The sequence below is a fragment of the Aphis gossypii genome, chromosome 1 (genome assembly GCF_020184175.1).
Source record: "Aphis gossypii isolate Hap1 chromosome 1, ASM2018417v2, whole genome shotgun sequence".
Lineage (NCBI taxonomy): Eukaryota > Metazoa > Arthropoda > Insecta > Hemiptera > Aphididae > Aphis > Aphis gossypii.
The window spans coordinates 65,982,102-65,998,934 of record NC_065530.1 but is presented as its reverse complement, the minus strand read 5'-3'; the positions used below and the strand labels follow the sequence as shown (position 1 = coordinate 65,998,934).

Below are 16,833 nucleotides of genomic sequence, written 5' to 3'. Positions count from 1 at the left end.
TTGCTTACAGTTATGAAAAACAAAAAAACTAAAGAAATAAAGTGTTGCTGAGTTATTTTCTCAGTTTTAGAATTTATTTTCAACATATAAGTTAGTATAAATATGTATGATTTTGGTGCTGTTTTCTTCATCAAGACTTACTTAGTTTTACTTAGAATTACTTAATTTGGTTAGTTTATTTTGTTTATTTTGTTTATTTTGATATATTAATCAGTGGCGAAGCCACAAATTACCCAAGGGGGGAGTTATCTTTTTACACATCACTAAAATATATTGTCAGTGTTAAACATAGATCATAAAAACTCGGATAGAAAAATGACGTCCTCCTTTTTTTATGCCAAGGGGGGTTTGAAGTACTAACCTAACCCCCTCTGGCTACGCTACTGAATCTAAGTAATCATAAAATAAGTGTTGAGTTGATAATTAAGTTCGATATTTATTGCATTTGGATAGAGGATTTTTTTAGATTAGGAATTTGGTGTGTTAAATAGTAATTTCTGATTCTAGTTCTTGTTACGAGAACTTTCTTTCGTATTTTGAAATATTGTATTCAAAACATTTTTTAAACTTTATAAGTTTATTAGTTAGCGGAATGGATTCCTAATAGCATTGCCGTATCATATTTGTTTTTTTTTTTTTTGTTGGACGAAAGCTTTAATATTATTGACCAGTATTTCAGTGATTGTTGGACGAGAGATTGCTATGATCAAAAGGACAATTGTTTGATCAGCTTTTATCTACGTGCAATGACACCTATATAAATTATATATTCTATTGGGTTGAGTTGATTATAGTTTTTATGTTTTGAATAATTCTATTTGTCGGAAAACGATTTTGTAATGCTGAGATAGCGTTGAGTGAGTCACTTAAAATCAATGAATTAAGTATTTGAATTTTGAGACAAATATGTTGTACGCCATTTTTTAACGAAAAATAAAGTTATACGTATTAATACATATGTATATTATTACAATATATATAGGATATAATAGATACTATGATGACGGACTTAATTTTTTTTTACAACGATTTAACTGAAATCCATATATTGTAGATAAGTATATTGCATTTAATTGCGAAAAGTATAAGTTTTCTTTTTAGGTACATTAGAGCACAGAGTTTTTGATTTTAAAAATATTCAATTTTAGATATTTAATAAAATCATACCACGAATTTTCTTATTTCGTACTTTATCTCTGACGTATAACAATTAATTTTTGCTGTATTATAATAGTTTATGAAACGATAATAAATTAATGGTTATTATTATGTACGACGCTTTAATATAGTATATTATTATGAGGCATTAAAATTGGTCGTAAGATAACGTTTAAAAATGTATTTCAGTTTTTGTGTATCGATTCTCTCTGCACTCGCGATAGTGAAAAATTAAATATTCATGTAATAATATAGTTGCAGTTCCCTGCTTTTTAGGAAAAACGACGATTTCCCAGATAAGCAATATAAACATTATTATGGGTGTTAACGAGAATCCCATAGATTTTTGCAGATTGTAAGTATTTAAATATTTTACACGCATTTCCATTTGACTAGGTGTATAATTATAAAATATTTTTTTCCAAATAATTTCATTTTTATCGGTCCTTGAATATTCATACAAGAGTATAATAAAAATATGTATTAATTTTCGTTGGTAATGTCTTGTTTTTTGGGCTATGTTCTTTACACCTTAATGTCTTAAATGATCGTGATTAATTAATATCTATTGACTATTATATTTTATGTCTACGAATACGAGTATAATGTATTTATATATTTTTATTGCACTAAAAAATGCTGTTTAGATTCTTATCCTCGTTTACATTTTTTTTAATTTTTAAGCAAGCAAAAACAATTTATTTGGTCAAATTTTTAGTCTGTTGCATTTAAAAATAGTATTTTTATAAATTATAACTTACTTTGATAATAATCAAATAATAAACTAGTATTACTATAATTGAAAAATAATGTTGAGTTATTAAAAAAATCAATAACACGTTATTATAGAATGATAATAATAGTTTTCAATAAATTGAAGTAAAAATTAAAACATGCAATTTTAGCATAGCTGGTAAAATATTGCAGGAATATTAAAATGAGTTTAATAATTTGTTCAAAAGTTATATTGCAAAGTAAATATAGTTGAATTTTTAAAAGTATTTACTCAGTTAGGTTATCAACAAATTTAATTACATGCAAGTAGAATAAGTTTTAAGTTATGGATTTGTTAAGTATTTAATTTTTAGTTACTAATGGTAAAACAATAAAATACATATAAATAAAACAATTATTTCAATAGCAATTTCACAATAAAATATTTTTATACTCTTTAAATACAATTGAGTTGAGACAAATAATATTACATTGTTTCAATTGAAAAACAATAATTATATACTATTAATTTTATAATCAGAATATTCTAAGCTCGATTTTGAAAATAATTGGTTAGATTGTTTTTATTTGTGCATGTCTAATTATTACTAGCACTTTCTTAAAAGAAACCTATCACAAATTGTTTTACAAAAACAATAGTTATTTGTTTCATTAATAAATCGATGAAGTACTGATTTAATAGAATTATGTTTTTTGTGACTTGATTATAGGTAAGTATTTATAACATCAGCATAAAGTCTTGTCATTATATAATGATATAAAAGCATATAAAATTATTCAAATTTTATTAATAATTACATTAACATAGTTGTAGCCTGTAGGCTCTACTGGAATTATCATTAAATATTAGTAATCTGGTAAAACCTATTATTATAGCTTATACGATTTAAAACGCAATATTATGTATTTTAAATATACATTTATTATTTTATTTTATCTTACGTATCCAAATATATTATAAATAATTCTGATATAAGACTGAAATTCGTTAAAAAATGATAGAAAATATAAATTTTCGGTTAAAATTTAGAAATAAATTGGTTTTGAAAAGTTACATGTAGTATTGTTGGTTATTATTGGTTTCTATTCATGTTTTATATTGTGTTTTAATATATTTTACAAAATACATTTAGTTACTTTTACTTATCTATGTATTATACAATATGAGATTCAACAAAAATAAAAACTTTTATAAATAATGATATTATGCTTTAATAAAACAAAGTTAATATCCTTAAGAACATACGAAGATTAGTTATCTCATCTATCAATATCTGCACTTAAGTTTACGATGTTAATTATGAAAGGATGGGGTTGATCTGGTGTTAAATGCATAGCTATTTGAAAATTCATAACTTTTAATCTTTTTAATTAATCTGGAAGTCCAATAATCATATTATATTGACATCCTTACAACTTATAGAAAGTTTTTTTGACAAACGATTTTAATTATATGATTTTAAATTGTATTATCTTAAACATTTCTCAAAAGCAATAACGGAATATTAAAATAGTTTAAAACTTATATTACTAATAATGATAAATAAATTTTAATCAATATTTTTACAAAATAAAAGATAATTTAAAATGATTATTATTTAAATATACCTACTTTCAAGTTATTATTATTTTTCTTTAGGATTAAAATTGCATAGATTTACCAAATGAATAATACAGAGTTATCCATCAATCATGATTATGTATGTAACCCTTTTTTCTCAATAAATAATGAATTTATTCAAATTTTAACTTTTGGAATTTCTAAGTATATTAATTAAGGACTATGTTTTCAAATACTTAGATTTTTATATAATGTCCTAGCTGTGGCATGCACAACTTCTTTAGAAATAAGATTCACCTATTTTTTGTAGGTTGTTAAGCACTAAACAAACTATTTGAAAATGTCGTTATATCTAAATTTAAATTTTAGGAATAGCTTTGGAATAAATTTAACTTTGTGCGCTAAAGATAATATACTTGTAAGTCCACGGTAATAAGTTTTGAAGTTATGAGGGCTTTAATAATTTAAAAATAATTTGTAAACATTGTTGAAATTTAATAAGTACTCAATTCAATAGTTCTTCTATTTTTTATTTTTGTTAGACTATTTGTATATCTTTAGTATAATATACACTTTAATAGCATAGAAACTATTCCTTAAAGTTTTAGTATAAATACTTAAAATTAATAAATAAAAAAAAAATCATTTGCATAAAATTGTAGAAAATGTTGTTTTTCATTTGAAAAAAGAATTTTGTATCGTCACAGAAAGTCTCTTAAATGGTACAAGAAATCTAAATATTTGAAAATATGTAAATTAAATTGACTTAAAAATTTAAAAACTTAGAATTTGAATGAATTTATTATTAATGAAAAAGTGGTAAAGCATATTTTGGATGAAATTACCTATATAATAAACTATAAATAAATTATTTTTCATAAATTTAAACAACTTAAAGATATATTCTAATAAACGTTTAGTGATTTTGGCTAACTATCTAATAATGATAATATTATTAATATTTTGATTGTGTTTATGAAATAATTAAAACACTTGAAGTAATGTAAAAAATATCTTTTTTTTATAAACAATTTACAATTAAGAGTTTATGACACCATTCTTTTTTTATTCATAATTTAAAGTGACATTTTAATTTAATTAATGAGTTAAAAATTTAAAATTAGTGTTGTTTTTATGTCGTAATGATAAAAATGTATGTATTTTATGATATTATCATAACATAATATAATTATTTCAAAAGAATTATAAATTTGTCTAATTATGAATGCATGTTAGACAATAAAATAAATTTTTTTCATAAATCAAACATTTTGTTAACCAATTTTTGTTTAGAATATTTAAAAAGTGAATTAAAATAATAACTCGTCAAGTTTGGCTCAACTATGCATCTTGTAACTCATTATTCATATTAAAATATGTGTTATAATGTAAATAAATGTGATGATCTATAAATATTTTCTTTTGAGTATATCTTTATTTTAATGACTTGTTGATTTTAATTAATTTTTCTAATAATGACATAGATACACGACATTGTTTAAAATATTATTTAATTTTTTAGTTTTTTTAATTGTGATAGAAATTAATTAATTTTAAAAATTAATTAATAATAATAAGTATATAATATAAAACATATATTATTGCTGTTACTGCAGTTCGTCATTTTTTAACTATCATAAACATGTACTATTAAAGACTATAGGTAATGACAGCTATATTGAACTATAATTACTGAAAATAGTTAAAACATTTAATTATTACATTTAATTTAAACATTTAAAACAAAAAAACAATAAAAAAAATGTGTAAATAAAATGTGTATATAATTAATTTTTTAGCTAAATAGCTTATATTAAATATAATTAAATTAAAATATTTATTTCTTTAATGTGTTGTTAATATATTTTTTATTGTCATAACAACAGTTAAATAAATGTTTATTTTTATTTCATAATTAATTTTTTTGTTATTGTAGGTAATTAGAAAAAATAATTTGTATAATATTACAATTCACGGAAACATTAGAGATAATTTTCATGTATTAAGTTATTTGTATAATATAAAAGTTTTTGTGTTTTTAATGGTGTTATGTGAATTTTTCTTTTTAGATTTCATATTTTTCGATTGATGTTTTTTTCTTTAAGTTCCCTTTTTATATTTGTATAAATGATTTTTTCTATGTTACATCTTACAGTTACTTTTTCTTTTGATTTAGTTTATATTTAAGTGAAATTACTATAAAAAAAAAAATGTATATTATATTGAATGCAATTTTTAGTACTTTGATCTTTAATTTTTAGAGTCACTTAAAACTCAATCTTATAACAATTTTCAATTCTCAAGAAAGCGTAAATATTTTACTTGCAATTCTCAACTTGGTTAACTACGATTAGTGAGTATTTGCTTTAGAGGTAAATTGGCCATGGTGTAAGTAATATTACAAGGGTAGTCAAATTCGTTATGACAATAGTGTTCTGGAGTATTGCCAGATATCTAAGTAGATTCCTAAGAAATTAAAAAGTCCATTTAACGTTCGTTTAAGGTAATCGAGTGTAGATCTTGAGGCCTACGTGTAGGGTAATCACGTATATTGAGAAGAGCCGAGTTTTGGTTTTTCAAGTGGAGTTTATTTCAAACTGAAATAGTTTCCAGAGTTTCTTGTATAGTTTTGATAATAATCGAGGCGTAAAACAATGATAATTGTACATGGCAAAGTATTAACGAGCGCTCCAAATCGTCGTTTAAGAAAAAAACTTTTCAGATGAGCTATGCCATACTATATATTATGATAAAATGTGACTGAAGAAAGGAAAACAATGAAAAAAACCTTTTAATCATGAGTTAGGTGGAATAATAATGACGAATTCGTACTCAATAAGGATGTCAGAACTTCAGACTAAAACAATAATATCTTCACCGAAATGAATACATCTAAATCTATTGTTTCCGCACTAAGTGCTTAGTAGATTACATAGACGTTTTAGATTATAGGGAAAAAGTTCATGGTACAGCATGAATAATTACGAACATGATGGATAAATATTGTTTGCTCTTTTAACAGTCAAGAATTTTATTAAACCTAATAGAAACAATATAATACAGACAGCTTCAAACATTTTCCGTCAGCCGATAGTGTATCTAATGATTTTTATTTTTGTTAAAAAAAAGGTGTTTTTCGTTTTATTATTTTGATACAGGTACTTAGTACTTCATCTAATTTCACATCGCTGTTAAATTTACTTATATAACAATTTTACATAATATTAAAATGTATAACATAAGTTTTGTGAATTTTAAATGGTTAGGCTTTATTGTTTTAGATCATAGAAATGTTTTTTTATGTAATATTTTTGTAGTAACTCTGTAATCTGTTTATAGTTTAAAATTTTAATCATAACAAAAAATCAGGCTGAAACCTGTTACGACCAATAACAGTCGTTTTTACGTATTTATTGATAGTTTATTATTAGATAGAAAAACATTATATTCAGTGAGCATAGTATGTCTATTTTCTAGTATATAATATTATTATATTCACTTATGATAAATAAACAATGATAATAACTATCGTTTCAGATCATTAATAATGCAGGTCATATTAAATGAAATTAACACATTAATATATTGTTATATTTATAAGAAAGAACGTTTTAACGAACTCACTAGGCGAATATTACATGCATGCTTAAGTCATAATGTACATGAGTCAGTAATTCTTAAAAAAAAAAAAAAAATTAAAACGGAAATGGCAGGGTGATATATATATATAGCTCTCGTAGTCTGGAAAAGCACTTTACTACTTAATACTACTTATAATTTTTAAGCATTGGTTTCTTTCACGAATAATTTTATTTTTATACAACGGAAACGGCAAAAATCAAGAGGAGTTATGAATGTTATATTTTATTTTTTGAACAGGCCTCAACAATTTTATTCGATGATATAATTAATAAAATTATTATTAGTTTTTCATAACGTATTTGGCAGTTAATAATTATTATAAAGCCATAACTTAATCTTAATTTATTACCGTTAGTGCCAGCATTTCTTCCATATAGTTGGCGAGATCTGTTTGCCCATTCTGTGCCTCATATGCTCTACACATAGTAAATATGTGTTTAATTGTGTTGCGGTTTCCGCATACCTGGCATGGTTTGTAGTCTAGACCATTCATATAATATTATTTTATTTCTTTGTCTATTTATGACGAGTTTAATAAATTTATTAAGTTGTCATGATCGTAATAAGAAATTACTGTATTCTCTATGTGATCATAGCGATATAATTTATGTTTTGAAAAATAAAATAGGAATTTTTCATAAATGAATGAATATTACGTTGATTGAAAATGACCTAGGTTGTTTTGAATCAATGAGTTATGAATATTAATACCTATGCGTTTTAGACACTAGAGGCGCGATGAATGTATTGATTTTACAATGATGTGTGTTATTTTTTATGTCTGTCATCAATTTTTTTGGGACAGTGGAAATGCTTTGATTTTCAACTTTGAGGGTAAAAAATCTAGTTAGTACTTTGAATAACGATATCCATTTTTTTGTTATAATTCAAAAATATTATTCGTGTTGATTTTTATAAATATTATTCATTTTTTAAAATGCATAGATGAATGTATAGATGAAAATTATTTATACCATGAACCAATTTATACTGTTTTATGATTCAGTAATGCTGACTAAAAAGTTAATAAATAGGTAATAGTCAATAATATATTACGATACATTATATATATATAAATATATATTATTTTCGTATGTTTATTATTATTATAATAATTAAATATTAATGATATAAAAATGGTATGTTTTTGACAAAAATAAAATCAACCTACCTTAATTTTACTAGTAAAATAAAAAAAATCAATAAAATTACAAAAAAAGAACAATATATTATGAAATACACTCAGTGATACAGGTTGACAGATCATCTCCGCTAGAAATCGCTTTCCGTATACAATGATGTATTATTGAATTCATGTATCACGTCTATTTCTGTCATCTACTAGACATTAGTACACCAGGGTGAAACCCACTTGACCGAATTATTTTGTCAAAATAATGTTGCAATCATCGTTTTAATTTAAATAAAATATTTATTTATTTTACATTAAGTATAAAACAATGATTTATAGTTTTTGAAAGACGGAAAATATGTTTAACATTAAAAATCCTATTAAAATGTTCATTTCAGTACCTATAGTTACATAACTAAATTGTACATTGTATAAGGTAATGAAGGTACAAGAAAATTGTTTTTTAATTCAAACCGAATTCCGCTAAACTTTCAACTGGTGTTTTTGACACGAGAAAATGGGTTTTTGAAAGCAATAAGTACCTAACTATTTTAGAGACGTTAATTTTTTTTTAGTTAGTTGTTTAAAGCGTTGTTTTGTTTCAACAGTGGACTTATTCTCTAACCGAAAATATGTGCACATCAGTATTCCTGCATGACGTTAAATCGATAAAACTCAATTGCAATATTTCAAATGTTTCGCATTATTTTTGAATTTAAGATTCATGCGATTGAGTATAAACGTTTCACACCCCATACGATGTTATTAAATAACATGAATTCATTCAACTTTTTTCATTAAGAGTAATTCGAAAGTATATTGGTAGAAAAAATGTACTAAATAAACTGTTATTTGTGTAAAAAATAGTTTGAAATAATACCAATTACTAAATATCGAAGAAGTAAAAAAATATAAATAATTATAAAAAAGGATTAATAAAGTAGAGAATTCATATTAAGTTATTATTACTGTACTTCTGATTCTATTATTGTAGTACATTAGTAATATTTTAACCTCTAAATAAGAATTTATTTGCAGGTATTAAAAACCAATGTGCATTTTTCTAGTATTAACTAAAAATAATAATTGTTGATGAATATGAATATAATTTATTACGACAATATTATTATAATTATATAATATATTATTTAAAGTCCGTTTATTTACCGGGATTATTGAATTGTATTTTATTTTTAAAATTTTCGAATGCTTTTATATAAAGGTAAACATTTTGCAATTTACCTTTAGATTTGTCGAATCTATCAACAGATTGAAACCAATACACTAATGTAAGTCGGTCGCACCCCCTTTCCTCCGTATTGGCTTTGGTTTGTTTCATGCCATTAATCATTCTGGGCACAATGCAATGACTTTGAGTTAACAGCGAGCAGAAGAGAATATCCCAGAAGAGATATTTAGACTGTCTTGGCATAAAACCCATTCAATAAACTGCCGTCTGCAATCATCGTGAGCCGGGGTTTTTTTTTTTTTTTTTTTGTTTAATGTCAATCGACCTTTTCCAATCAGACGGAAATTCAAATTATGATGATGTATTTTTCGCGCGAGGCGAGTGTTTGTTTAATATCAAAACGCACGAATTATATGTTTACGGTGTATATTTTCATTTACACGAATACATGATACGGTCAATTGATTCACGGCAATTCAGCGGGTTTCCGGCTCAGAGGTTTTTAAGTACCTACCTATATGCGTGCTGAAAGTTATTGCCGACAGTATATACCTACACGGCGTATGGTGTGTATTCACGTAGAAACCCCGTTCGTATGAAATCACCATACTCAACGCAGTTGTTCGTGTCATAAGGCTGTAAACCAATTCAGTTGTTAAATAGGCCGTTATGAAAGCGTGTTGTTAATTTTTGAGACCAATGTGTGGTATTTGATACATAATTTTTTCACAATCGTTTCATTACAATAATTTTAACATTTAGACAGTAATTGCCGTTGAATAAAACGGAAGTGTCACGTGGACAGTTGGTCGGTTTTAAACGGTTTAATCATTTTTCCGAACTATATTTATGAGTCCGACCGTTCTGGAGACCTCCTACAAACACTGAAAATACGAGTACTTTAGTCAGTTCATAGAAATATAACGTTTAGAGGCGTGTTAATATCGCTTACTGGATTATGGAAACGTATTAAACCAGCGTGAAATACATGCAGCGTACCCATGAAATGTAAAACCAAAAGTGGCTTGTTATATGAAACCCATCGATTTCAAAACTATAGGGTTCTCACTTTTTACTTTCGAACAAAATAATGAAGTTCTTTCGAACATGTGACAGGAATATTATTTGTTATATTTAAACATATTTTTTTCATGTATTAATTTACTATTTACGGACGGCTATAATTAATTTAAGTATACGGTGATCCATCAACGTTATTATTATAAATTATTTTATTTTAACGTAAAAGTAAATATTTTATCGGTTGTTTCTATATGAGAAACACATTATTGTTATTGAATACAACGACAAAATTAGATGCACTTTGGTGGTTCGCGTCTGGTGTCTAAATTTATTATGGTAATGAGTCGCGAAAAAAAATAAACTCCGCCAAATTGCTGCACGAGTTCGGCTTAGGTAGAACTTACGGAGGAAATAAAAATACTGCAAAATTGACTGTCGTTCTTTACTCGATTTATTTCCGTCGCTTTCTATAACATTCCACTCGACCGCCGCCGCGTTAAAACATCTGTGTCGTCATTTCTCGCGACCGGTGACGATGAAGATAGAAAATGATGTCACTGTACAATATACGTATTCAAATGTTTTTATTTAACTTTAATGATCTCGTTTTAGTTGCAGATATTAAATTAGCGAAATGTTATCAATGCTTAAAAAAATAATATCTTGCATTGAAAACTAAATGTAGGTACCTATTTAATTTAGGTCGACTGAAATACGACCAGTCAAGTGACAAATGTACAACACATAATTTTTCATTGTTTAGTTTTTAAAATTTAGAAATAAGTAAAAATCCGTTTTTATATACACAACGTGTTGGTATCAAATCTGTAAGCATTAACAAATAAAATATTTAGAGCATTATATTATACGTATTAGTGTTAGGTATGTAGGTAATCCGAAGCTCATCATGTTATTAAAACTATAGTATTTATAAAACCACGTTTAGTCTTATAATAATCTCTTTACTTATAATTAAATAATTGGTATTAGCTTACTTTTGAATAGTATATATATATAGATAAACCAATTGTACTTTATTCCATTTATTTATTGTGTGCTATGTATAATATTATGTACAATGTATGGCAGAAGCGTACTTTCGGATAGCGTGTTTATGAAATACTTAAAATCATAAGATATTATAAAAGTCACAAAAAAAAACTTAGTTACCATCGTTTGGTTTTCAGTGGTCGACTGAATTTTTTTGGGCAGGGTGGGAAAATAAGCAATAATACTAATGTAATAAATGTTTTTAATCTAACGTTGAAAAATATCGATACATAGAATATTAATTAATGCTGTATTGTATTGTTTCAAGTTTTCAACTAAAATATATAATAATAATAAATTATAATGTAATGATATACGACGGCGTGTGGTTTAAAACCACATGGAATAGGTATTTATCGATCTGCCGGAAAACACGCAGTACACAAAATATTTGTGTATTTTATTTAACTTTATAATATTTTAATCGTTATACGCTTTTACATTAAACGTAATATATTATTTAATTCACGCTTGAGCTTTGTCGACACTACCGGGTTAGTTATAGTAAAACGCAAATAGAAAGTAATTTAAAAAGTCAATAAAATACCGATTAACCTACCTACCCGCAGCACTGTACAGCTCATGTTAACACTGCACACGCACCCATCACACCCACATAATATATATAACACACAATAACGCGTCGTAATTTTTATTTTTCTAGACCGAAGTTTTTTGGTAGCCAATGCACAGCAAGCCGGCTGTAACATAATCTACTGCTCGGACGGTTTTTGCCACATGACCGGTTACAGCCGAGCCGAGGTGATGCAGTGTCCGGCGATATGTGACTTCCTACAGGGTCCGATGACGTCGCAGCACGCCGTGTCCGTGGTCAAGGAAGCGTTGGCCGCGGGCATGGAGAGACATTTCGAGATACTCTACTATCGGAAAGACGGTAAGACTTCCGGAAACACGATTTAATAGTTGTAATAACAATCTAACGTTATAGTCTATAAAGCATACAGTATACTTATGCCATTATTATATAATATAATTTAAAAGGGTGTTATTATTATTTTTATTACCATCGGTTAGTGAATTGTCACGGTAAATTCCGGTCATTTTTGTCTTGATATGGTTAGGGGGATTTTTTATTCATTCGTGATAGTTGCTGTAATGCATCTAAATTATCCACTTCCCTCTATATGACCTAAAAGTTCAAAAATTGGTTCAAACTCGTCGTGCGGGGGTAGTAAGAGTCATATTGTTAGATTATAAGAACACATTTTTAAATCACGTCCAAACGTGTGTACTGTGTAGTGTACCCCACACAAGCAATTTGTTGAATCTACTATCTAGCTTACATGAAAGATATCAGAATATGTACAGTTTTAGATACTTCTCAAAGTAAGCTTTTCACCACAGCTGCACTAAACACCTTCGTTTTTCCATTTACGTTATTATCTAGTTAAATATTCATGTAACGTTTCGTTTTCGATGGATATATCATTTTTTTTTTATTCTAAGCTTGTGTTTTATTGAACGGTTATCTTGAAACGGTATCCATCCATTTATTATTATTGACAATACACCGGTGTTGCTTTATAGTATTTCACTATAAATATAAATTATTAATTTTATCGTCATTTCTTCATTCGGCAATTGGTTTAACAATCGCGCAGTATAAGTTCATAGATTTCACATCAATAACATCATTAAACGGGAAAATCCGTGCCGTGTCTACCGTCCACGTGGGCGATGAAAAGGAAAATTTAAGCTCTAAATCCGAGCTGGAGATGTTTAATTTTATATAGCTATTGTACCATTTGAATAAAGGTCATGTGTATAGTCTTGAAGAATACGCGCACCATGGTATCTTTAATATCCGTCAGCTAATAAGATAGAGTAGGTACTCGTAAATCGTTTTACCGTTTTATTTAGAGGGCGAAAATTTACTGACACAGATACGCATATATTTAATATATAATATATGTGTATTACATACAAACATAATTTAGAGTACACGAGTATACAAACCTCAAGACGTTAAAATAAAATTTTGATCAATGCAATTTTTAAAAAAATCAAATAGTTTATGAACGATACAAAAAAAAAATAACGAAACACTTCACGAGTGAAAAAATATCTTACGATAAGACATCGTTCTTTATTTTCAAACCATATGACTTGCAAGCATTAATAATAGGACTCGCGCGCGAGCGTATACGCACGCACATATATCACATTTAATATTGTTTTCAAATTGAAAGCAAAAGATTAATTTAAAATTAGAATACAAATAAGTTAGGTATATACAATACGGTATATTATAATACGGTTTTCTGCGTTTGAGTTGGTTGTTATACTTTTGGTGAAACGTTATTCATTAATTTCCTTTATTTCTTTCTCTCTTTCTCTCTCTTTATACATATATAATATATATATATATATTCACGTGTGTCTAAAAAATCCAAAACAATAACTTATTTCTGCGTGGTATATATTATACGTTTTGACAAATAGCCGACTGAATAATTTCTCTCAATTCCTGTGCCATTATTTTATTGTTATTCAAATAAATTGAGACTTTATAATTTTAGACCGCTTTCAATTAATTTGTGAAATTGTGAAGTATGTTTCGCAGTGTGTGTGTTTCAAATAATTTAAAGCTTCTTTGATATAGTATGCTGGCATTAATAATTTCGGTATATTTTTTGTTCTAGAAAAGTGGTTTTAAATTTTTTTTTTTTTTTGTACACATCATAATAATATTAACGCATAATATACGAGTAATATACATTTAATTTCTACGATAAGTCATTAGAACTTTTGAAAATAAAAATTATAATATATCATGTATACGTTCAGTTTTAAGCTATTGTACTATGTTCAATGTATATATATATAGGTAGGTAGCGCAATATTTATGTGCCCATAGGTAACAGGACAGAATAAATTCGTAATTTATCATTTACAATTTGATTTAAAAAATGAATCAATACATTCACATTCTAGTTAAAATAGAATAAACACATTAATGTAATGGTATAACAAACAGTGAAATGAACATTCATTCTTCTTCGTTGGGTCATTAAAGTTCACATATATTTGACATTTGACCTAGATTTTTACTACAATTGTTACGGGTGACACTGGTTTTTAAATTAATATCTCGGTGTAATCGAATGATGATATTTTAATAAACCAGCGAGGCCAAAAATACTGACGGCTTATCCTGAAAATTGGTTTCAATATTACATTGGATGGGCCTCCGGAGATTTCATATAATATATAATATATTATTTATGAGTTGTAAATATTATATTTTAAAACACAGTCCCATCGAGAAGCCGAAAGACAATGAACATTTCCCTAAAGACATTTATTATTATCCATAATTCTTTGAAATGGTGTCATGGTAGTTTCATACATATCTAATAATACCATAAAATCTAGTAATATTTAAAACGTGATATCATTATCTTTAACCATTTGTTAAGTTTGTATAAGCAATGCCAAATTGCCAAACATAATGTTAATTATTATATCATATAGTTTATGGTCACAAAACATAATTACAAGTACTTTAATATGTGTAATGTATATTGTAAAAATGTAAAATGTAAATTTTTTTCGTCCACGAAAATGTACCATAACTATTTCGGCAAGAGATAAAATTAAATTTTATAGTTCAATTGCTAGTTATTTATTTATTGTACCATTCTATGTGAAGCATAATGTGACAATAGACTGATTCTTTAATGCAGTGTATTCATTTTATTTCTTACACAAAATTATTTTAAAATTTCAAGGCCAAATACAATTTTAAATATTTCTAGTCTATTAAATGAAAATGAATAATTTAACTTAGCTTTTATATTAAATGATCCAGTTTATTTTATAGTGTATATGTTTATAAATATTTATACCATATTTTATCTTGGTCAATGTAATTGTATGCAAATTGCGAGTTATTAAATTAATGGCCAACCTTGTAAAATGCTGTAAGACATTCCAAAAAAGGAATTTTGGTTTAGGTGGTTTTCACCAAAATGTAGCACGGCCCATGAACGTTTTGAAAAATCAATAGGAACGTGTCGACTGACACAATGGACGTGATACTCGGTACACGCAGCTTTTGCACATATCAGTGAAGACTTTTCCAGGGAACATTTTTTAATCATACGAGAGAAAAATACAATTTGAAAGTTTATAATTAAGATGCAAGTAACTCGTAATAAAAATGTCATAAGATATAATGTATAACGAAGAACATCAAAAAATATTGTACACTATATTATAACTATTTTATTTCTTATAAGAGTTGTATACGATCTACAGTATAATGTATACATATTATATAGTTATGATTATAGATAAACGTGCAAAAAAAAAAAAAATATGAAAATACAGTTCTGTATCATGGTATTATGTTTTTTAATGAAATAATTTTATATCCAAATAGGTATAATATAGGTATAATAATAGTAGCACCGTTAAATATAAGACTCTAATATACGAATAATTAATATATATTTTATTATAATATTATCTAAGTAGTATTGTAGTACCTAACTATGGGCAATAGTCAATGGCATCGAGATACATAATATATCTTTATCGTCATTTATTAGTTATTGGAAGTTGTTTCCTATGCGTTTTTTGCAAACTTATTTTACAGACCAGAAACTATAAATATATAATATATTACAAAATTAATACTATATTGATTATATACATTTAAAATATTAAAACATAATACGTAAAAATAAATTGAAAATAGTTAAACTAAAAATAATTACAATTGTTTGTAAATTGGTTTTGGTAAAGTTTTATATTTTATTTTGAAACCGCAACCCGTTTCACTAAATTTTATTATTTAATAAAAGTAAAATATGAATAAAAGTTCTTGTACATTGGCACAATTTTTTAATAATGTATCGTTTCCATTTTAGATAAAATAATCTCATCACATTGCTTACATTTTATTTTAACGTTCACTGAATATATATACACAAGTGCGGTATTTTCCGTACATATATATTTAATATTTTTGTGCTTTGGCGAAAATACTACGTTCAATTTTAAAAACGAGAACGATTCAAGAAAACATCTTAAGTTATTATTATCATTACATGCAATGACTGGCTATAGTACGATTTCGTGTGCTGTACTACTGTGTTTCTAAAACTTAATAGATTATACTGTCTAGTTTGAATTTATATGTTGGAGACTCCTCGAAAACTATGTACATAACAGTAACTATATTTTGTACACGCAAAATCTCGAGTATCGTAATTTACAGTGTTATATACAGGATTGATTTTATTTGAAACGTCAGTTTATTTTTTCGAAAACTTCTGACGTTTTTGGATATGATTAATTTTACATAATTAAATCGTA

The 16,833-nt window shown here is 26.1% G+C and overlaps 1 protein-coding gene across 10 annotated transcripts in view; it reads left to right on the top strand.

The window, feature by feature from the left end:
* LOC114119494 (potassium voltage-gated channel subfamily H member 2) overlaps positions 1–16,833 on the top strand; it is a 119,448-nt gene that overhangs the window by 21,103 nt on the left and 81,512 nt on the right. For all 10 annotated transcript variants that reach the window (XM_027981058.2, XM_027981063.2, XM_027981064.2 and 7 more), the window contains one exon: positions 12,155–12,385. In XM_027981058.2, coding sequence (XP_027836859.2) covers positions 12,155–12,385 — 231 coding nt within the window. The remainder of the gene's footprint in view (positions 1–12,154; positions 12,386–16,833) is intronic.